A 24,218-nucleotide genomic window follows, 5' to 3' on the forward strand; every position below is an offset into this window, starting at 1 on the left:
AATTCTAACGGCGCTCTTTTCGAATGTTTATCGCCAGTTTGATACAATAATGTTGTTTACCGCTAAACGTCCAAATACGAAAATAAAACTACCTTCGCGCGAAGACAGTATTACTTCCTCACTTTTTAATAAATTCGAAGAAAACAATCACAAAAGAATCAAAAGGCTTTAACGATGTTATTATGCGATTAATAAATTTGTACATACGCTACCTTCGATAACTTTTTAAAATGACCATACATTTTAAGCCTTCATTAAACGATCCTCCCTCGTTAAATGTTTAAAGTTCGATAAAATAAGAAAACCATACATCGATACCATTTGAATTTTCTTGATGTTTGTGAGATCTAACCTTCTTTTTGGTCTTTTTTATTTAAACACTAAATTTAACTTTATTACATGAAGAGTACCAAGAACAGTTGAGTAGAGTAGAGTATGAGAAACGCATTTTCAAGTATCCTTCCAAAATCATATTTCCTCATCGGTAATCTCATACTGAAGATATAATTACAAGATTCAGGGAAGTGCCATTTACGAATGTATACATGCAGCTACATGATGATTGGTTATTGCTTATTTGGAACTTTTAAAAGATATAATTTACTTCAACAGCTTCTTTTATTAAAAATGTAACATTTAGTTGGTTCAAAGTAAAAGTTTTGCTCCTATATCCTTCTATTTCTATTTCTACTTGTTCCTTTATCATGCTTAAAATAATAAATAATAGTAGTAAGCTTAATCAATCCTCCTAGATTGAGACATTTCAGTTCTGCTATCTAGAATATTATATGGTCGATGGTTTCGATATTTCGGTTGTGTGGTTACTTTAATTTATTGACAAAAATGTAACACTTCTATTTTAAATTGACTATGTTTTTACAACCGGAATGATATCTGTTTTATCCACGTTAAGTTATTTGTGTAAATATTGAAGGTGTTTTTATTCAAGTAAGAACTCGTTGACACGAAAAGCAAAAATGTCTTCGAAGAGGTATTTAATTGTTTTTACTTCGTGTTTTTAAACTTGCAGAACTTTACAAATTTATGGATGGAAGTTATTTGTAGCTAGAAGGAATCGTCTTTCGATTTTTAGCGCATTTCACTTGTTATATGAAACAATTGTACAGTATCGATTCTTTGTTTCTTTGTTAACCTGCATTATCAATTTATTCGTATTATTTATTATATTTAAAGTTATTTCAGCTTTTCTTAATAAATCTAGAAAATATTAGTTCTGCGCGTCTTTTAATTTGTTTTATAACCGACAAACCTGCTTATCTAATGCACTTATAGTTCGATTTTAATAGAAATAACGCATTTACATATAGCATGTCACTTATCTTATAAATACTTTGTTTAAAAAAAATGCAAATTGCATACAATGAAACTAAAAAAAAAAATCCAAGTATTATTTCTTTGTATATTTTCACATATTATGTGCAAGTATCATATTTATCTTTGATCAGATATTACAATTTCTTTTTTTAGTGAATTAAAAAAACTGTCTGAAGAAAGTTTAACCAGACAACCTGAAGAAGTATTTGATATAATATGCAAGTTGGGAGAAGGGTAAGTGGATAAAGATATAAAATGGCATTTAATCTTTAATGAAATCTTTTTTTATGTAATTGTTTTTATAGTGTTTGTTTTATGTTTTGTTCATATAGATCCTATGGATCAGTTTACAAAGCATTACATAAGGAAAGTGGACAGGTACTTGCTATTAAACAAGTTCCTGTTGATACAGATTTACAAGAAATCATAAAAGAAATTTCTATCATGCAACAGTGTGATTCTCCATATGTTGTTAAATATTATGGAAGTTACTTTAAAAACACTGATTTATGGGTAACATTGATAATATAATAAATAATATTTTTTTATTCATTCCTTGCTTGTATATAATCAAGATATGGTTTCATAGATTGTAATGGAATATTGTGGAGCTGGATCTGTTAGTGATATTATGAGGTTAAGGAAGAAGACCCTTCAAGAAGATGAAATAGCAACGATTCTCAGTGATACCTTAAAAGGTTTAGAATATCTCCATTTGAGAAGAAAAATACATAGAGATATTAAAGCAGGAAATATTTTACTCAATAATGAAGGACATGCAAAATTAGCTGATTTTGGAGTAGCAGGACAATTAACTGTAAGCTATAAAACATAATATTTATCGCTATATATGATAAATCACTTTATTGATCAAAGTAGGAATTAATTTTGAAAATTTCTTTTAGGATACAATGGCAAAACGTAATACAGTTATAGGAACTCCATTTTGGATGGCTCCAGAAGTAATACAGGAAATTGGATATGATTGTGTCGCAGACATATGGTCTCTTGGTATAACTGCTTTAGAAATGGCAGAAGGCAAGCCGCCATATGGTGATATACATCCAATGAGAGCAATATTTATGATTCCAACTAAACCACCACCTAGCTTTAGAGAACCTGATCAATGGAGTCCTGAATTTATAGATTTTGTCAGTGGGTGCCTTGTTAAAAATCCAGAAGAAAGAGCTACTGCAACTGAGTTGCTAAATCATGAATTTATAGGTAAAATCTATGATAATGAAACAAATTTGCTCTAGTTTTCTTGCATGTATTATTCAATAAGGTATTTTATTACAGGCAATGCCAAGCAACCAAGTATTCTGAGTCAGATGATTGCAGAAGCTCATGAAATACGAGAAAAACAAAGTGTACATCGTGCTCATGTTATAAATAATGTGGCAATTAAAAATCAAAATCAGGCAGAAGATTCGGTACTTATATTGAGATTTATTATGAATGCTATGTATGCGCGCGCGTGTGTGTGTGTGTGTATACTAATGTTAATAATAAACATTTGATGTTTATTGTAAGGATGAAGAAGACTGTAGTGGAACAATGAAACCTCTGCCAGAAGACACGGGAACTTTAGTACCGAGTCATGATCTTCCAGATACGGGTACACTTGTTTCAGCAATGTTAGATTTGGGAACAATGGTTATTAATAGTGACACCGATACCGAAGCTACTATGAAACGTAAGCACGTAATGTAATGAAATGACGAAACACTAAAAAGGAAAATAACAAATATCGTTTATTCATAGGACACAATACAGGGTCAGTGGAATCTGGAAAAAAATACCGGCCACTATTTTTAGATCATTTTGATAAGAAAGAAGCACCTGAAATAGGAAAGGTATAAAGTAATAAATGTATTATAGTTGATGATTATATTATGTAAAATGTACATGCACGAAATTAATTTCTTAATCTTTAGGGAAATGGACAAATACTTGGGGTACACAATCAAGATAATGAAAATAAATTAGAATTACGAAGCCCTACAGAATCTCAGAGGTTTCAAAGTCACCTACAATTACAACTTAACCAAATTTCTCACCCTGTACAAGAACAACCTCATAATAACATATCCAAGTTCCAAAATGTCTTCACAGAACGTGATTTCGACTTCGTAAGTAATAGACACTTGCAAATTCTTACAGAAGGTTGAAAGTAGATTAAGAACTTTCCCAGTATTTTTAGTATTTTTTTAACTTAAAGTCGATCGATATAGTGCCACTTTAGGCATCATTAAAAAGAACTTGAATATAGATAAACAACCATATCCTGCAGCTGAAGTTTCTCTCATACGAGGAACTACAGCAACGAATGGCTAATCTGGATGCGGAAATGGAAAGAGAAATTGATGAGCTGAGAAGAAGGTACCAAACGAAGAGACAACCGATTCTTGACGCTATGGATACCAAGCGAAAACGTCAGCAGAACTTCTAACAGTTTGGTTACTTTTTTTATGCAAATAAGTGTGATGATGATAGATAAAGGGTGTACAGTTGTATAAATGAATAGATTTTATTCATCTCGTTCTTAGTTTCATCAAAGAGAACAACATTGTTTACTAACTAAATATCTACCTGACAAACGATAATTAATAACGATTAAAAATATTTTCTTCTTGACAATGTTTAAAACAATGTTTATCTCCTTGGGAATCAAGTACGAGTAATACTAGCCAATAGCCTCACGTCACCAATGTAAATTATTATACATGATTTAGGTGAGCAAGTAATTATACTTAATTTTTTATCATTATGTTTACATATATACTGTTATTATGGATATCTTATAGAAATATTATAAAATTTCTTCAACATCTTTTTTTAGGAATTAAAACTAAAAGATTAAAAAAACAAATGAAGATAATTATGCCATGTTTGCAACTTTGTTTTTGATGTAAAAAGAAATTAGATGAGCGTCCATGTGAAATTGGTATTCGGTTTTCATCTTACGCTAGTCACGTATTATGCCATTTATTTTATCGATAATATTACATTATCAGTATCATCACTCATACGAAATATATGCATGGAAGTTATCCCGAAAATATATTTATATATGTAGTCCTATATGCTAATGTATTGTTTACTTGAAGCAGTTTCAGATAAGTGAACAACTTAGAACATATTGAAGAATTTATTCCTCCTTAACTGCCATAGGTATATTACGCGTTTATCTATTGATATAATTAAGTTACGGAATGATTTTAAAGTTTTGTGAATACAAATTGGAAATTTTGTAGTAGTATCATTGTACCATGCAAGATTACGATGAGAATGATAATATTTCAATGTGAAGAAATACTTGACGAATTAACTTACCGAAATTAGTCTTCCGTATTAGAACGTATCTTGATATTTCAATAATTTGTTAAGTCAGTAATTTAAATTGTTGAGATAGTCGCAATGGCAAGACTTATACTTTTTAGCTTTATATAAAATTTTTATTCTTTTAAAACATATCTTTTAAATTATTACCATATTTAGAATTTTCATACAGCATATCATTATTTCTTGTACTGATAAAGCTTTCAATACACATGTTATAGGTCATACCACAATAACAATAACGCGTGTACGTATCGTTGAGAATACTATGATATAGTGGAGTAATTCTTTGCTGACGTTGGGCTATTTTACAAGTAGCGGAAATAGATTTATAATACTTAAATGCTATAGCCAGAACTGACTTTTCTGTTTATTTAGGAAGTAACAATACAGAATAACAACATATTTTTGATATAGAAGATATGCACATTATGGTCGAAAAAGATACAAATATTAATTAATTATATCTAGTCTTTATATGGCCCTACCATGACATGCAAGATTATTAAAACAATAGTATTGAGTTTCACCATTAATAAGAAAAGCAGATAACTAACTAAGTTATGTTCTTTAAAAAAAATGTCTCTACTGTTCGAGAAAAAAATAGTGCGCACCATTCACTGCGACATACAATATATAGCGTGTTGCAATATTCTAACAGAAACAAATAAATTTTACTCGTACAGAATTACACATTTGATAGAACATAAATATGTTTGTAGTGACAAATTTTCTATGTTCATCTTCCACTTGTATTATTAAAATGCAAAAAAACATGTGGAAGTAATATTGTAAAAAATAGTTATGCATTTCCATATATTTATCTATTATCCAACACTAAAAAAATGCGATAAAAATTTTTTTCTATGAAAACTTAAATAGTCCATGAAATAGAGATCTATAATATTTATGAATATAATGTACACATGTAGAAGTCTATTTCATAGGACAATAGTGAATCTGTTTACTTTTCATATTAGAAAAACACTACCATTTTATATTACAGTTTATAATTATTTGTTTAGGAAGTCATTCTAATTTTACACCTTTCTTATGCATTGTACCATTCTCTATATGTTTGGGCAAAATATACAGACTGAAGGCAGAAAATTGTCTTTCAAACAAATAATTACCTATCTAGTTAGAATTATAATCTCATTATGCAGCGTAACCTATGAATTACTCCCATTTAGTATTAAAATAACAGATATTAATTTTCATTTAAAATAAAGCAAAATGAAATACAAATGTTAATATAAGACACTGCCTTTTACATATATGATTTGAACAATAATAAAGTATTATATATACTATAATTTATTTTAGTTCTGTTTATTTATTTCATTAAATATTTGCATTAATTTAAAAAATTGTTTATTATCAACAATATATTTATATATCATACAAAAAAACTGTTACAAATCTATTGATATCTAAGTTTTATATTTTACATCATTTAAGGATTAAAAATAAAAGTAGCAAAAATATGGATTAGTATGATTTAAAAAATTTGATATTTTTCGAGATATTTCTAATGTATTTTTCATTTCACAGTTCCAGTTTATATATTCATAAGTCGTCATCATCGATCATGCGAAATGCATTATTTTCCATATCATATTCCAATGTTTGTTTTCCTTGAACCTTGCTACTTATGTTACTTCTAACATCACTAGATTTTTTTATTTTTACTACTGATAATCTGTCAGCAAGTTTCTTCATAATTGGTTCTGATTTAGAAGGTTGTTTAATACAACGATTCTAAAATAGAACCCAACGATATAAAAAATATTAATAAATAAAATACAGATATTATTAACCTATCATACCTTTTTACTTTCTTCAGATTCTTCATTAGAGCTTGATCCCACTGTAATACTCTGGCCATTTCTCATAACATAAATCCAGGATTTTTGAGACACCTCCTATAAACAAATTAGTATTTAATACAAATGACTTTACTTCTTAGCAATAAGTAGCATTTTTAATTAACCTGAGCCTTATTATTACTATCAACAGTCTTTGATAATAATTCATCAATCATAGCTTGCAAGCATACAGACATTAAGATTGCTTGTTCTGAAGTAACTGTAACCCATTGTAATTGATTTTTAGCTATTAAATATTCAAATGATAATTCTAAACTAAACTCATCACTTTCTTCTCCTCCCCTTTCAGATCCCTGAAATTAGAACAAATTGAAACACACGTCGCAATGTTAAAATACGTTTTTTTTTTACAATTTACATTTTGCACAGTAGTTATACGCCAACAACGCATTCGTGAGACTTTAAATACTTCTTCGCATTGTTCTCCATCATTTAATATACGCAAATTTAATTCATTTCTACCTATGGCTACTAATACTTTTGAATCTGGTTGAGGATAATCACAAAGACATGGAGCAAAATGAATATATCCATAATACTTTGAAGTACGTACTATGTCCAGATACTAAAATAATAACATTTAAATTTGATATTAGTTATTGACAATTTCTTTATATAGTTTATTACGTTACTTGTATCGATATATATATATATATATATATATTTATATATAAACAAATATATATTTATATAATATATAAATAATAAATATATATATATATATAGATAACTATACTTCTTTTTTCTTTCCATGCTTTTTTAAGACTGTTAGCTTGTTTCTTAGTTCATCTGTAATGGGAATCCATCCCCAATTAATTTCAGCAACTGCTTGAATATATAATAAATTCATTGCCACCTCATTATCCATTATTTTCAAATCATAGCCCACATCCCAATAATTTTTTCCAAGTACAACTTTACTTCCTATAACGTGTAGATGTTTAATAGTTATAAATGGGGATTCAAAGTTTTGCAATTTTCGTAGTACTAAAAAAAATAATGTGTAAATAGTAATTTATTCATTAACCATGTATGAAATATTATGATAAGGATATACCTACAATGAACACTATTTGCTTCATCGTGAGCAACAATAAATAATACAAAATATGAATAATATTCTTCAGGTAGTCTAAGGTTCTTGTATACTTTCTGTTAGATAAAAAATGTTAATTCATATTTCTAGCTTATATATTCTATACATAGTATAAATATTCATACAACAAAAGTTACCTCTAAAACACTACCAGAATGATCCCCTGTAGAAACATTTATTGTTATTTTACAACCATTCATAAGAAAAATGTCCATAAATTCATTATTAGATGGGCCTCCAATAGTTTCTTGCTGAGCATTTAACAAAAATCCATTTAACATTCCCGAATTATTAACAACTGGATTTTGTCCAATTGTTTGAATATATTTTTCCAAAGAAAGACGACGCTCTTCTTGCTGATTTGTTGTTAAAGGAAAAAATTTTTTAGGGGGAAATGCTGGGAGAGATATATCTAAATTTCTAGCCAATTGTTCATGGAGACTGTGTAGTTGTTTATATCTCACAGTACAATGAAATAATCCATTTATATGAATGTTGTAACCCTGGGATTGAAAATAAAGTAAATATATTAATATACAGTAATATACATAATATAACAGATATATTTACCACATATGTATTATCAGTTGCATCAATAAATTCTTGTGTATCTGGTATAGAAAAATGCATTTTTATAAAATATATTATCAATGCTTTGTATTTTTTTTATAATTAAGATACATTGTATATTGAACAATATGATATAATAAATTTATAATAAATTATAATTTATATGAGCAATTTATATTCTATGTCTTTGTATATAGATATACACAGATGTTATTTAAGAAAAACTTTTAATAAAATCAGCATATGTAAATAGATAATCCAAAATGTACAAAAATATCTACATAAAAAATTCCACATTATATACAATCAAAATGTAGTTGAGTTTAGAAATGCATATATATATTCCCAAATATTACTCCATCTGGAAAATAAAATAATAATAAAATACAAGGAAAATAGATTAAGTGAGGATTCAAATACATTTCAATATATGTTATCATATAATAAATTAACAGATATTGCAATAATTTAAACTCAAATTCATATATATTAAATAGCTTAAATTATACATACTTAATATGATTTCACTTTTATATTATTTCAATTGGCAATAATTACTCAATTATTAATTATATGAAATATTTTCGTATTGTCTACTTACTTTTCTATCATTATTTATGATAGGCGTATTCGCTTTACACCCACTCAACAACTATATTTCTAACGATTAACACTGATGCATTTTTTAATGATTACGTTAATATAAATATTACGATGATTAATAATACAATCCATTGATATGTACATATGTATGGATTAGAATGATCAGAGATGAATAGTGAGATCACAGATGCAATGTTAAAAAATGCGCACTAAGAATACGAGCCTCTAGCTGACAACGGCCGAACTATAGACACATTTTTTCTCTGGTGCTCTTGGTGGGAAAAACGTGCACATGCACAACGAGAACAGAAATTTGCATTCGTACTTACGATCATCGAAGGCTAAAGGCGATAAGACATAAAAATAGCTTTAAAGTTTAATCAAATAATAGAAAAAACATTGCTCCTTTTCCGTATTGATTACAGAAAAAGCTACTTTGAGGACAAAAACATCAGGATACCACAAATAGTCAGCAGTAGTCAGTAGCAAGGATCTTTATAGAAATGATGATATAATGCAATAAAAAATGAGATTATTTATTGGAAAAAGATTATATAGAATATATTTAGAAAGAGTTTCAATAAGTCAGAATAGTTGAACAGCATTTTACAATTTCTGATTGCCCAACCCCACAAAAACTCACAAAAAATCGAAAAATGAGATCGGGAAATGGTTAATTAATTCGGTTTTAATTCCGGTTTTGAAAAATTCTTGGAATATGACGTAATTTCCAAGACTCGCCGAAATTATGTCATCCTCTATGCTATTACATTTTCCTAATATAAAGTCGCTATTTTGGTCGACAAGTGTTTTACTCTCGGATTTTTTTAGAAAATAATGTCATTTCTAGGAATTTCAAAAGGTTTCAAATACTTATGTTATTTTATTCTCTTAATGGCTATCTCCTTTCTGCCATCATACACTGATGCAGTAAAGTTCGGTAAAGGTTCTTTTAAAACATGGAGGCGATTCAGGGTTGCCAGGAAAAATTTTCCACATTCCCCTAATGTCATTCTACCCCTACGTCGGTTATGTCACTCGTTTTACGTCTCTCCGCATACTACCAGTAAAGACAACATTATTTGGTTACATTGATATGTAGATGCGATGAGGAGATAGTGGCAATGGGTGTATTTTGATCCGCCATTTTCCTTTAATCTGGTAGTGCTCCATAATACAGAGTTACCAACTTGGTTTTTTAATGCCAAATTCCGGAAATCTGTTTTTTTTTCAGCTTGATTGGCACTAGAACATTGATTTGTTTTTTCGTTTCCGTTTTCAAATCTTGTCCCTTTTTCTCTGATTCAAGATCAGACAGGTAATTTATACTACCGTAATAAATAATTTAAAGTAATAGTTCAAGACCTGGGAATTGTTCGTTTGTGTTGCTTATTTATAATCGTATTAATTGCGTAATAATAGGAGGTCGTTAGCGACTACATTGGGTTATACATCACACATATATCATTGCAGTTTTTGTGAAGAACTCTAGTATTCTAGGGCACATAGGGAGTGGACATAATGCCTTAATAGAAGGCAATGAAACAAATGATAATTGGCTAAAGAGTTTTATTACTAATTATCTCGGATAGAAAAGTAGGTATGCACTTTACCGTAGAATAGTACAAGGTTCTTGTAGCGTGGAACTTAATAGGTTCTTGTCTATGCTAGCAACTACAACCAAACAGGGTAGATCCCTAATTTTATAGGTTCTTGTACATGCTAATTTTAGTGAAACTCAGTACCTGGTCGCATGGTGCAGTACCTATGCATTGAAAGAACTAAAACTACGGGGGTATTCATTTTCTTTCTGGTAGTATATATTAATTTAGGTCCAAATTCATAAAATAACAATATATTTGTAAAGACAAAAAACATAATTAAAGATCCAGTATGCCTTGAGCATCAATATCGATCAAGTATCGGTATTGTTTCGAGCTTATACGATTGGTACTTGGACTCTTCCGTCGTTGCCCCCCGATTGAATATGCAAATACTCGTTGCTTTCCGTTCATCTTTTGAAATAGAATAACCCCGTAGCCTATCGAGCTCGCTTTTCTATGTAATTTTGTTTCTTTAGCAGGATCGAATATCGCAAGTAACGGTTATTATAATAGCAATTTTACATATTTCCATGCTTCCTCTGCTCGGTGCCCCAGGCTCACGGTTCGTCGTTTTTTGTAAGCTTAGTATTGCAGGTACAAATTTACGAAAATAACCGGTATGCCCTATAAATTGAAATCATCTGATAGCCATGAAATGGTGTAACAAAAAGAAAGTGTATAATGTTTTCACACTCAAGAATTCGTTGACATGAAAATTCATTATCGCACAAAAGAAATGATTAGGAAACCAAAATGTGTTGCGGATTATAATCGATTATTTGAATTGATTGATGGAAGCATGAAGAAAAAATATGAAATGATATAAGAAATCTTTTTTTCATTTTTTGAGAAATTCTTTTTAACAAGAATTATCGGACTCGGGTATGGTAAAACGCTTTTGCCTATAATACCGTCCTTCAAAAATTCTTTTGCGCTCAATCGATAACAATCGATACAGACGGTAACTGATTATCTTATCCTCTTTAAGAACGATTTTTAATTCGCCAGTTATTTTCTTTTTGTCAACACCATCGTCTAAAATCTCTGAAATTAAATAATCCCGACAATTAAAGATTAAAATCATTTAAAGACTCTTTTAATTTCTCCGTTGGTTTAAGCTGCCCCTTTGGCAGGCAACACTCCAGCACTGGTGATGCAATTTGCGTTGACCAAAACCTGCTAATGATTACATTGTATGAGGTGTAGACGTCGGGTAGGAAGAGTAATTCATTTTTTAAGGTAATATCCTTGAATCGCACTACCGCTATAGAAATATCGATAAGCGTTATTATAAAGTGTTATATAAATAAAATATGCACTTACCTAGAATTTTCCTTTATTCGATCTTTAATCTCCTTCACGATATCTTAGATGCGTACGGGGATATTCGTCATCGCTCGTATAGTACTGCTCAACAGGTTATAGTTATCCATGATAAAGATTAAGCGTAAGCCCTCATGAAATGAAACAGAGAATATCTTAGAGAACTACAATAATTATTTCATTTCTGAATAGTTTAAAAATTTGCCTTACAAATCAAGACACTTGATTTTTTAGTTTCCTAATAGAAAGATTAATTTCATTTTTCACCACTAGGTGGTTGCAGTGTTTCGCTGTCTGTAGATTGGGCGATTTTTAAAATTTACTTATAATTAAGAAACTAGGAAGAATATTTGGACAAAACTAATTTTAACTATTTCTTTGGGTTCTAAACTTTCATTCGAGCCCTCAAACGTTAAAAAAATCTGTCTACGAGCCGAAAAATGTCGATTTTTTAATTTTGCCATCTTTGCCAACAATAATAAATATATTTTATCTTATTTAACAAAATGCCGATGACAATGAAATGCTGTAAAAAATTATCACGAGGAAACTATTTCTACTGTTACATGTAGTTCTTGAAATAGTATAACTTTATCCTGAGAAGGTATTTCATTCAACAATAAGTATGGCAGATACTTAGGTAGTTCCAATTAGCTGGACTATCTTGTTTAAACTTTCGTTTCAAATATTATTAAAAAAAGTGAGTTCAGAATTGTTTCGTACATTTATGATACACTAACATAGTAAAATTATAATGTTAATCGAATAAGAAATATTTCATATCTTTAAGTATCAAATAACGAAAACAAAATATAACCTATAATTTTAGGTCATAATTTCTGTTTCTCCATCCAAGGAATAAGGAATGTGTAAAAAAAGTTGATCATTGTTTTAGAATTTTGTATACGAATCAAATAATTTTTTTTCTTGTAAAAAATAAAATGGCATCTACGTTTATGGTTGTAACTCGACAAATTTCAACATCAGCGTCATGTCATGGTAAACGAAATTTTCGTATGATACAGATATTCAATAAGCGAGGTAGTCGTGCATATAAAGAAGCACGAGCCAAGGATCCAAACTACGATATTCCTATTGATAGTATGTAATTTTGGTCTTTGAATATGATATACAATAACAAGTATAAAAATATCTTCTATGTGCATTCTTTAATAATCACAATGGTAAACGTATGATAATTAACAAATATTTTCAGGGAGAGGTGTAAAGATAACGGGGAAATGGGTAAACAATCATTGGGTTAACATACCAGAAATGATACCGGAGCTTATTGTTCCTTCCCTGGAAAATTTTCATTTAAAGCCATATGTCTCTTATAAAGTTACAGATGTCAAAAAACGTGAATATACTGCTAAAGATTTATTTAATTTAGTGTATGCTGATAAAATTAAAAAAGATTTTAAAGAGGGTCAATTAAACCCAGATGGTGAACCATTAAATCCCAATGAATATGAAGCATTGACACCTGAAGAAGCTAGGATTCGGGCTGAAATGACTGGTACAGATATTTTCCAAATGGATGTAGAACGTCCAAAGAAGTCTTAAACAAATGTAAATTAAGGGAACTAGAATAAATATAAATAAAAGAACTTTAGTTTTATAGTTTGCATAATATTTTATTCAATATGCTCATACGCACAATGTATACATTTGTTGACAGTTTTGTAATTTATAAACAGTAATTATTTACCATCATACATAACTTCAAAGAAATCAGATATTAATTTGGTACAAAATATTAATTTATTGCAAGTACAAAAACGACCTATTTCAATTATGAGTGGAATGTATTGCACGTTTCCATTAGATTTGTGTAATTAGATCATGTTCTAATATTTTTAACACCATATTAATTAATGGTAAACAATTACTTTACTTGTATGTGTTAGCTGGACAGTATATTGCCAAATAATAATTTCATATCATGTAACCTTTTGTAAATTCTTTTACTGCTAACAAAAATGATTTGCAAAATTCAATGATACTTCAATAAAACAAATTTATTAACTAGTAAATCAACGATACACGTTTATAGATGATGTCTGTTTCATGCAATCTCAAATTTCTATAATTACAAAAAAGACATGGATGGAAAAATGCAACAATGCCAAAACTGATTTTCAATTCCTGAGTTCCTCTAAAACAGTTTTCGGAATGTTATTTCGGGAACAATATGCCAGAACAAGATCTCGCATGATTATGCTAACTTAACAGCTATCTTTTTACTTATCAAAAGATTTTTTTGAGCGAAGTTTGATTGTTTTTGTTGGGTAAAAAATGGCGGAAAATTTGAATATTAAAGTCGTTGTCAGTTGTGCGCGGCCGGTATTGCTTCCTACTGACTAGACTACTAGAACCTAATATATATTTGCTTTTAAAAAGTGCTGTATTCGTATCAAAATGTACAAACATGTTGAAGTTATTATCGATTCCTTTCCTTTCCACTTAATAATAACCGTGCAAAAAGCTCGTAAAGCAAAACTATTTGGTTTTCATTCGGAGTAAAATGATAACTTTGTACTTACATTTATGCAAAATGTTGTACCGATAACTATTGATGCAACTTGCATTTTATGTAGAAAATGAAAATGTATAAAAAACGTATAATTCAAAATGTAAACAGTCATTTTGTTAAATATTATATATATATAACAATTTTATTTAAACATCTTTACAGAATGCAGCACTTTTTTTACTTCTTTAAACAGCAGCTACTATTTATCACTATTTATTGTTTTTATTATTTCTTAATTTTCTATAACGATCATAATGAAGAGTGGAATGATGAAACACGTAGTTTTGTACAATATTATTAGAATAGTTATCAATAAAAATGTGTAACAAAAAACTTTAACATGGTTTCTTTCTTTCTTTTTCTCTTGCTCTCTCATTTTATTAACTCCACTCTTCAATAAATTGCATAGAAAAGCATAAGTGGCATAGTTCTTGCACTCACAGTTCTAAATAAAGTTTATCTCAAGTGTTTCTGTGAAGTGAAGATTATTGTGTCTCTATTTCATGTTATAACATATTTATAGTTTGTTTTCGTATTTGAGCACTGATTTTTCTTACTTCGTTTTCCAAATTTCAATCTGGACTAAATATCTTAGCTAACTTTCAGTTGACTAAAATTTTCGTATGGAAGTTATAAAATGCATAAATTAATTTTAAGTTTGTTTTGTATACTATCTTCTGATTCTATTGCGTTATAATACGATGAAAATAACAGACGCGTACAGATTATACATTGTCATCATTATATGATAATTTACCGAAATGTATTCAGGAAGCACATCAAAAGCATTCTTCATTAATTATCATTAAAATATGCACGCGTATACATGTTGCACTTCCAATTAAACATAGTCGTTGTAAAGCAAGACATATGCCACTTGCTCATGAATATAAACTCGATTGGTGTTTTCTCTTGTTAATTATCAGTCTATGACATAATTGGATATATTTGACTGATAAAATCAGCCAGTTAATAAGGCAGGCGCACATGCTACCACATGACAAAGATTTTTAACAATGTTTACATTTTTTATTTTGTATGTGTGTATGTGTGTGTGTGATATATGTATAATTTTTTAATGAATGAAGTGTATGAATGTATAAAGATATGTGATAAATTATGCTGCTCAAAGCATATTGATTGCAAAACCGAATTTAATTAACAAGAAATCTTTGACATTTAGTAACATGTACCTTCCATTTAATTAAAGATTTTGTGTATGAAAGCTAGAATATCACGGAGAAAACAGTTCTACAATGAAATTTATACAATATTCTCCTTGAATACTTAAAATATATATAATAAAATACATAATTATATAAATGAAAATACTGATATGGAAAGACTAGGAAGGCAATACTGCTTATTGTATTTTTTGTATCTAATCTAGTCTTTCAGACTCAAAATCTCCAATACTAAAAATACAACAGGATTAGATGTTTATTCCATTGGATCTCCAACGTTTTCGAAGATGGTTGAATGAGGGTTGCTTCCAGTGGGCCACAAGAAGCCACCTACACTGCCAGGTGGCAAATATGATGCTCCTCCACTGAGGCCCACCTGATATATTTTCTTCTTTAAATTATTTACATTTTGTGTCATTTTTGTGTTCAATATCTTCATTACAGAATGTTAAGAAATAAAATCTAGGAAGCCAAATAAGGGAAAGGTGCTACAAATGATATATGCATCTTCCAAGCTTAATGTTTAGGTGTTTAACACTGCATTGTTTATGGGTTTTTCAATCGCATTTGTGCTAATATATGTTTTTTTACGTTGCATTGTTGTTAAATTATGTACTAGTGCATATGTCGTGTTATTGTTTGTGTATTTAACACAGGCAAGTAAGTAACTATTTAAAATTGTATTGCACAGTTATCAAAATAAAATTTCATTTTTGCATAACAACAATTAATAATGCATATATGGTAATTCATATAATAACAGTAGTCCAAACGTTTCTTAAACAAATATGAACTCTTTTGTTAACTGTACACTGATGTTTAATTAAGGGTTCGTACATGCACGAAGTAAGGCAAATTAGAGTGAACAATAAATTGCCAAATTAAATAAAAATAATTGTTTATTTGCATCTAACACAAATAATTGTGCTTTCGTATCACAAGTAACGTCTAATCGCTAATATAAACAATACTAATAATATTTACATCAATTCATCGTTGTGAACATGATGCACGCTCACAACAATGTTAACATTATGAAAGGAACAGGTAACATAATACTCTGTTTGAGTTCGAATATAGGTACGCAATTTTGGCACGATTTAAATTTATTCCAAAAGAACAATGACGTCATGGATCGTTGGACAGATACCAACAAGTTATTTTGCGTTCTTTTATTCCGACTCGATAACTTTTTTTATTGGACAGTTCAACCCAAACGATTTTTTAAATTTCTATTTATAGAATTACCTGTTGGCTCCACAGCAGTGTCCTTTCTGCTAACTGACAATCTGCTGCAAGTCGAGATGGTAGACTTTTCCATCTTTCTTCATCTCGTTTTCTTTCTCTATCAAAGTTTCTATCAACATGTCCCTGAGATAAAGGTGGTAAGATCTGTGTTCTTTGAGCTAGTTTATAACTGTCTTGTCTCGGTACGTGGTCAGCGCGTCTACTCGTGGTACTTGTTGATACTGGTATTGGAGTAGGACTGCCTCCACCTCTATGTCTGTGATATAAGTTTCGTTTTTGTTGCAACATACGCTGTTGCACTAACAGCTGTAGCTGTGTACTGGAGTCGCCACGAATTTTAAACTGTGTTTGATTTTCTGGTGGTGTAGATGGTGGTCTCAAATGAACAAGATCTAAATGGCCTCTAGCCTTACCAGAGTCTATGAAAACAAAACACATTTGTCACGACCATGTGACGAAAAGTCTTTACAAATGAAATATCTTTATAATTCAGTACCTTGAATACTTCGCTGCTTTGTCGGTCTGTCCCCTCCACCTTGCTGACAAAATAATAATCTAGGTCCACCATCTGAAGCTCTACGACCTTGAGAAACTCTAGATATTCTACCGCTAATTGGCGATGGGCTCATAGGTGGTGGAGGCGTGCAAGAGGGCAAGCTACTTGTAAATGAATTTGCCCCTGAGTAGTCTGGTGGGCAACCAGAATCAAAACTAGATTCAAAAAGCTCGGATGACGAACTACCACTACCACCCGCAATAAACAATGTCGTTCGACTAGGAGGATCAATAGAATCCATAAGTGGGGTATCAAAATGCTGTTGGTAATCACTTAATCTTCGATTAACTATTTGACTGTCAATTCGTTGACTGATATCATGATCTAGGCCTAGTCTATGTTCCTCGAGTTTAATTTGAGCTTCTCTCAATTCATCACCACTTGGACCTTCCTCTAATTCACCTTCTGCACTACAGCATCCTTCATCAGTCGAAGAACTAGTTGAACTAAATCTTTTTCCACCGCGAGTTGCGTCTTCTCTTGTTCTAGAAACAAATATATAATGGAAATTCGCCTACAATACTCTAATTATTGTAAAGCTTTTGTAGTGATGAATGGACAAGTATTAATCGTGAAGATTTTTGTACTGGACTTTTGTTTCTTCTATGTGCTGCATCATTCTTATTTTTATCAACATATATAAGGACATAAAAATATATATAACGAAAATTATATAATATGTTGATATAAAAACAAAGCAAACATATGTATATTCACTGACAGGAATTTACGTACAACTCAAAATAAAAGGAAAGCAATGAAATAAAATGAAAGAATTACCAAAAATAAAGTGACAGCAAAGCACTTCCAATCCAACCTGTCCTGACAAAATCTTCAATACATGCATCACCGTCAATAAAGATCAACGTCCCACTAAGCTTTCGCTGTAAATAAAAATTATATGATTAAAATTCGATTCTTTACCAACTTTTTCGACGGGCAGGATTGGAAGACAAGAAAATCGTTATCTAAGAAAAATCTTATAATAAAAATTATTATAAAAACTAATAGTTTAAACAATATTAATAATTCAATAAATATACCTTGACTTGAATTTGTCATCTTTTGTTCTTGCAACGCTCGGCCAGCAAGTATTGTTTGCTGTGCTGGTGATACGGTGTTGCTTCAGCCTTTCCAATAATAAGAAATAAATAGCAGCATGATGATCATAGCTACTATTCCTCAATGACTGAAAGAAGTAAATACTTTGCTTTAGAAAATATAAATTATTATTGAAATATTTTTTCTATAATATTATATATTAAAGTATTTTATAAATAAAAAAATATATATATTAAAAATACCTCTCTGGTTCGCGTGATGTCTATGCCTAAACTATGCATAAGTCGAAGTATTTGTTCATTTGGTTCTTGGATGGATGAAGATGATGATCTTGTTATAATCATTGAACAAATAGTGTCTGCTGATCCAGCCATCCAGCGATGTCTCTTTATTTGTGGAATGGTATATCGTTTTGCAGGTTCCAGAACTAACATTTTACGTATTAAGCTTTCACAATCTATGATAAAAGAATTACAGCTTTATCATAGGCAGCATTAAATTAAATATTCAAAATTTTGTTCTAAGCTGCAAAAAATACCTGTACTCATAAAATATGGAATTCTAAATCTTCCACTCAAAACACGATCTCTTAAAGATTGGAGGGTAGATCCATCAAAGGGCAGTGCTCCACATACTAGTACATATAATACAACACCTAAACTCTGCAATAATAAAAACATAATGTCATAAACTATTTACACTACAAATTGTATATTACATAAATATATATAACTTGCTTACCCACACATCAATTTCAGGACCAGCATAATGTTTTCCTCGAAAAACTTCTGGTGCTGCATAAGGAGGACTACCACACCATGTACTTAGTCTCTCTCCAGGTGAAAATCTATTACTAAAGCCGAAATCAGCAATTTTAACGTTCATCTGAGCATCTAAGAGTAAATTTTCAGCTTTGAGATCACGATGTGCTACACCCGTTGCATGGCAGTATTCAACCGCAGAAAGTATTTGAGCAAATGTTGCCCGAGCTCTGGGTTCTCCCATTCTTCCATATCTTGCAATATAGTCAAATATTTCACCCTTGCTTGCATATTCACACACCTAACAGAAATATAAAACTTTCTATTATCTTCTAAATTTTTCAAACTTTATAAAAAAAATTACTGAAACATACCATATATATCATATTTTTTGTTTCCATTACTTGATATAATTTGACAATGTGTGGATGTTCTAATTGCTTCATTATTTCTACTTCTCTATAAACTTTTTCAAGATTGGTAGGATCCAATTGTGTTTTGTCAATTATTTTAATAGCCACCTAAGAAGAAAGAATGTTGAACTTTTAAATAAGAAAGATAGCACAGGAAATATCAACAAGCATATGTTGCGATAAAGCATATTTACCTCTGTCTTGGTAATACGATGTCTAGCTAGTTTTACCACTGCAAAATTTCCTTTGCCAATGGTGCCTTCAATATCATAAAATCCAACACGAATTTGTTTCTTCCCTTGACTCACTCCAGAATCCATTTTTATTAAAAAATTTATTACCAACAAACAATTTCAAATGATTGTATTCTTTTAATCCTATTGTACAAATTTGAAATCACTGAAAACAAAAAGAAAAGACGCATTTAAGTATTTGAAGATTACATGAGAACAAACATGATAAATCCATTTTCTAATTTTTACGTTACTTGATAGTTAAAAACAAATTAATTAATATAATACAATGAATTGGAATGATTTGTTAGGTCTAGACATATGAGTTGAAAAAATAGGTAATACATGCACAATGTATTATACAAATCATCGGCATAAAGTATTATACAAACCACTGACACAATTAATGTTACAAGTAGTAATGTTTTTGAAATGTTCAAGGGGATAGCAAAGGTATATATGAACATGATCACAGATGACATACATTACAAGATTTTATAGAAGAGCAACTTTTAAATTCAATATGTCAACCAATTTCACATCAACTGCATTTGATTTTGGGATTAAATATATCTTTGTCAGCCTTTTGCACATTTAAGAAATGTTAATAGCATTAGTTATCATGAACTATTATTAATTAATAAAATATACTAATAAATATTTCTTAAAAAATATTGTTTTTGGAAAACACCTACTTTTACTTTCAAGATCATCTATTTTTAAAAAACACGTATCGTTGAATTTATCATTTTATACATTTTGTTAACCAATCTGTATTAAGATATTTTTATTTAGCTACCAAAGGATGCAAAATTCAATAAATTAACAAATATGAATTTATCATTTCCTGCATGGTTTTCAAATTTAATTCAAAAAATAAATAAATACACATTGTTGCTAATATAAGATTACAGTGTACTGAGACTGGTTCCTTATAAAGTTCGAGGAAAAAACATTTTTTCTGTATGATATTCATTAATCGCTTAAAAATCTTTCCAAATAGTCGTTTTATATTTTCTCGGATAATTTATTCAAAACAGTAACGTTTCTTTCTAACAATAGATAGTATGTAGAATTCCGTTATACATGTAGTGTATATAGGAAGCGGAAAGTTAAAGAGATAAGAAATTTCATTATAATTCGTGTTGATCGAAAACGAACATTTTCAACTGAGAGCGTTGCGCTCGCACCCGCAGCGTATATGCAAGAACGACATCGTTATTCCGTGAAAAACTACTAAAAAAGCCGAGGAAGGCCTTTACAAAAGAAGCATCCTCACAAAAGTGTAAAAGCTTCCTGCAACAAGTACAATAGGTATTCTGAACTGACGTCATGGATCGACAACGACCTCTTGCCTATCGACTGGTCCAGGATCGATACCCGTCGATAGTCCTCGATAAGACGATAAAAGAACAAAAATGAGCACGTAGATGAAAGAAAAAGCCGTGCAAAGAACATTAAAAAATCTACAACTCATTCCATCGATCTATACGTTGGTTTTTCTACGAGCACGACAACAGAGAGAGCCCAGATAACATTTACTGATTGGACAAGTGCTCGTTACTTACAATTCGATCCTGGCCCGAATTACCGGGTACACGTTTCGAACCGGTAGAACCGTTTTTGAAGCGAAAATGTCGCGCTGGCGTTGCCGACCTCGATGGGTGCGTAAGGCCGGAAACCCGATGCCATCGGTACAAAAATCGTCCTTCACGTTCACGAGATTCCGAAATCTCGTTTTAAAGCGGCGGCGGTCCTACGACGAGGGTCGTAGGAGCTTCGCGTAATGCGGCGGTTCGATACCGACTGACCGACGGCCATGTTGCTACCCCCCTGCTATGCTAGAGTCGCCGGCCTCGTCACTCTCTCTCTCTTTCTCCCACTCTTTACTCTTCGTCATTGCTCGCTTCCAACCCCCTCCGTATACCCTTTCCTTCATCACACCATTCTTAGCGAACACTACCACTACGTACTGTCACCCCACCACTCTTGCGTATCGTCGTTTACCCCCACCATTCCGTTCTTAGCGAATACTAACACTATCTACCGTTCCCCTACTACTATTTTTGCGTATCGTCGTTTTTCCCCCACCATGTCTCCTACACCAGCACTGTTACAGGAGACGTGCACGCGCGCATACACGTTATCTTCGACAATTGACGTCAACGTACGTGCTACTATCGGCTCATCGTTAATTGTTCCTGGGTGTAATTGCAAGCCAAATAGTTCGTGTACCACCACGTGGTCGGCTAGTTGCTGACTTCTCTCTTTGTCTTTCTTTCTGGTTTTTCCTCGAATGATTCCTTTTTCGTTGATAAATGCCAACCAAGCGATTACGTGCACACCGCCAACACAATTCGATCCGTCGTTCTAACGAAATTCGCGGTAGTTCGCTTGCGGGAGAAAGTAGAATATGATTACTTGACGTAGGAGCTGATGCATCGTTAATTCCTATAAAGGGTTTTTGGTATTATCAAGCGTATTTCAAAGATACATCGTTAATGTATTTGGATATGTTCTCGTAGAAATTTCTTATGTATGTTATATGGAACATTTGAATATTTGAACATTTATCATAAAAATAGATAATTAATTTTGTTAGTAACATTACTAACAAAACATGTTGTAGTCTTGATTTTGGGAAATAATTTTTTAAAAGTAGAAGACAAGAAGTTATTTAAATGTACGTAATATATTATACCTTACGAATTTACAAATCTCTCTTACAAATGCATTGTTTTATGCCGTCTAGATACTATTTTTGTATCTTTCAAAAAAGAATATAAAGTCTGGTATAAAAGAAATAAATACATTAAGATAAAAATAAAACTGACGATGAAAGAAACTATACTATTACGGTTATATGTACGCTCTTTATTAACAAATCTGAATTTTGTAACTAACTTCTCTATACATTTTTAGATTTATTATGGACTTTACCAATGATAGTTGATTCTCCTTATATTGTTAATGAAATTTCCAAACGTTTTACATAATAAGTACAACATACACATAAAAGATCTCTATGGCAAATATTTAGATACTTTCACGACTCGCTGTACCTATTTCGTTAACGTGATCCAATTTCACGTTCGTCGCCATACAATATATGTATATAGTTCATCGTTTGGTATTTACGATTTAAATTGCTTTACTACATATTTCCAATTTTACCTTATCTGTACAGGTTACTTATTTCCCGATAGTCGTCAGCAATTTTACGATCAGTCGTCATCGACGATCGCAGATAATTAATACCAGTAAATACTGGTAACTTTTTTTAACGAATTGACGTCAAACCTGAGTTTCCTATCGTAAGCATTTTTAAAAACAGGCGGCGAGCTACGTATTTCGTAAATTATGTCGAGATTAGAGACTTTTTTGCGCGTCAGAAAGAGTGAAACGGAAAAAAGTAAACGAACGCAATTGTGTACTTTCGGTCGGCACGCGTATCGTTTGTTACGGTAGGTCAAGGGACACACAGGGTGATTGCTCTTTTCCCGTTCGTTATCAAAATTTGTGAAATATCAAAGAATAACAAGAATTATGCCGCCAATCCCGTTGATTAGATATTACGTTACTGATTAATTGATATTTTTCTTACGAAACATTATTTCGACCTTGATTATTTCATGAGCGTCATGTTTACCATAATCCTATCTATACATGTTGAATTTTTATTCCGTAAACGTATTTCTGATAGCGTCGAATCATAAACGTGGATCATTTATATCCGAAAGGTTTCTTTTAATAAGTAAAAGTGCTAAAAAAAATAAGAAATAAGAAATTTTTTGAGAGTACAGTAATAGATTTGAGAAAATTAATTTTACCATAATACCATAATATTAATAATATAAATTTAATAATATCGTAAATTAAATTATATTAAAGTTTAAGTTTCAAATAATAACAAGAAAGATTGCTGTATTTATTAATTAAAATCACATGCTTGAGTTGGCGACACGGAAAGTCATAGTTTTTTGAATATCAAAGCCAAGATCTGTAAATGAAAAATGTGCTTAACACTTGTGCTTAAACACTTTTATTACAAAAGTATACGTATGTATTTATTAATAATGATATAACGATTAATATGTAAATATATGTGTTTAAACGTTTTATCGGAAAAATTATTCACGGAATTAGCTCGATCCTAGACATATATGCATAAAAAAGTCTATGTCTATATCGCAGAAGATAAAGATATAAAAAGTAATTGTAAATAACTTTTTGCGCATTTATTTGTGATATAAATGAATAATTTCTTACTATATATATATAACGATGTTATTCATCAATACTAGATTTATGTCGAGATACAATGTCAAGTCGCAATATCTAACAGTGAACTATTTTTAACCTTGAATAGGTACGTCATAAATTCAAATTACGTGAATATGTTAATCTGAAACCCACAGATTAAATTTTACTAGTTCTTTCTCTTTATCCTTAAGGCTTAACGA

At 30.6% G+C, this 24,218-nt stretch overlaps 4 protein-coding genes and 1 long non-coding RNA gene across 12 annotated transcripts; 2 read left to right on the forward strand and 3 right to left on the reverse strand.

Moving 5' to 3' along the window:
- Positions 1-772: 772 nt before the first annotated feature.
- On the forward strand, positions 773-5,993 carry LOC126866548 (serine/threonine-protein kinase 3). Of its 2 annotated transcripts, none has more exons than XM_050620280.1 (10): positions 773-991; positions 1,489-1,569; positions 1,668-1,848; positions 1,925-2,152; positions 2,241-2,559; positions 2,635-2,768; positions 2,869-3,031; positions 3,100-3,191; positions 3,273-3,467; positions 3,608-5,993. In XM_050620280.1, exons 1-10 carry the CDS (start codon positions 978-980, stop codon positions 3,785-3,787), a joined length of 1,587 nt encoding a protein of 528 aa, XP_050476237.1. In that variant the 5' UTR covers positions 773-977; the 3' UTR covers positions 3,788-5,993. The 2 variants fall into 2 exon arrangements, with proteins under 2 accessions (XP_050476237.1, XP_050476238.1); XM_050620281.1 differs by having other exon boundaries at positions 3,629-5,993.
- A 41-nt stretch (positions 5,994-6,034) lies between these two features.
- LOC126866549 (sorting nexin-17) lies at positions 6,035-9,991 on the reverse strand. The gene is made up of 9 exons (XM_050620282.1): positions 8,834-9,991; positions 8,233-8,593; positions 7,800-8,165; positions 7,628-7,718; positions 7,303-7,553; positions 6,925-7,131; positions 6,671-6,859; positions 6,507-6,602; positions 6,035-6,438 (listed from the first exon to the last, which is right to left on the reverse strand). The coding sequence occupies exons 2-9, from the start codon at positions 8,290-8,292 to the stop codon at positions 6,247-6,249; spliced, it is 1,452 nt and encodes a 483-aa protein (XP_050476239.1). The 5' UTR covers positions 8,293-8,593; positions 8,834-9,991; the 3' UTR covers positions 6,035-6,246.
- A 1,626-nt stretch (positions 9,992-11,617) lies between these two features.
- LOC126866556 (39S ribosomal protein L41, mitochondrial) lies at positions 11,618-13,385 on the forward strand. 3 transcript variants are annotated; one of them, XM_050620296.1, is made up of 3 exons: positions 11,618-11,678; positions 12,592-12,863; positions 12,979-13,385. In XM_050620296.1, the coding sequence occupies exons 2-3, from the start codon at positions 12,704-12,706 to the stop codon at positions 13,326-13,328; spliced, it is 510 nt and encodes a 169-aa protein (XP_050476253.1). In that variant the 5' UTR covers positions 11,618-11,678; positions 12,592-12,703; the 3' UTR covers positions 13,329-13,385. The 3 variants fall into 3 exon arrangements, with proteins under 3 accessions (XP_050476253.1, XP_050476251.1, XP_050476252.1); XM_050620294.1 differs by lacking the exon at positions 11,618-11,678 and adding an exon at positions 12,036-12,462; XM_050620295.1 differs by lacking the exon at positions 11,618-11,678 and adding an exon at positions 12,036-12,462 and having other exon boundaries at positions 12,658-12,863.
- On the reverse strand, positions 11,809-12,029 carry LOC126866559 (uncharacterized). The gene is made up of 2 exons (XR_007689921.1): positions 11,973-12,029; positions 11,809-11,893 (listed from the first exon to the last, which is right to left on the reverse strand). It is a non-coding gene; the product is annotated as an uncharacterized LOC126866559 (long non-coding RNA).
- Positions 13,386-13,768: 383 nt separating the features above from the next.
- Positions 13,769-21,589, reverse strand: LOC126866544 (MAP/microtubule affinity-regulating kinase 3-like). Of its 5 annotated transcripts, none has more exons than XM_050620275.1 (10): positions 21,324-21,589; positions 19,717-19,921; positions 19,484-19,630; positions 19,090-19,410; positions 18,887-19,010; positions 18,591-18,805; positions 18,330-18,475; positions 17,227-17,771; positions 16,731-17,149; positions 13,769-15,858 (listed from the first exon to the last, which is right to left on the reverse strand). In XM_050620275.1, the coding sequence occupies exons 2-10, from the start codon at positions 19,840-19,842 to the stop codon at positions 15,739-15,741; spliced, it is 2,163 nt and encodes a 720-aa protein (XP_050476232.1). In that variant the 5' UTR covers positions 19,843-19,921; positions 21,324-21,589; the 3' UTR covers positions 13,769-15,738. The 5 variants fall into 5 exon arrangements, with proteins under 5 accessions (XP_050476232.1, XP_050476231.1, XP_050476228.1 ...); XM_050620274.1 differs by having other exon boundaries at positions 13,769-15,870; XM_050620271.1 differs by having other exon boundaries at positions 13,769-15,873.
- Between the last annotated feature and the right edge of the window lie 2,629 nt (positions 21,590-24,218).

The sequence above is a fragment of the Bombus huntii genome, chromosome 6 (assembly GCF_024542735.1).
Source record: "Bombus huntii isolate Logan2020A chromosome 6, iyBomHunt1.1, whole genome shotgun sequence".
NCBI classification, from domain to species: Eukaryota; Metazoa; Arthropoda; class Insecta; order Hymenoptera; family Apidae; genus Bombus; species Bombus huntii.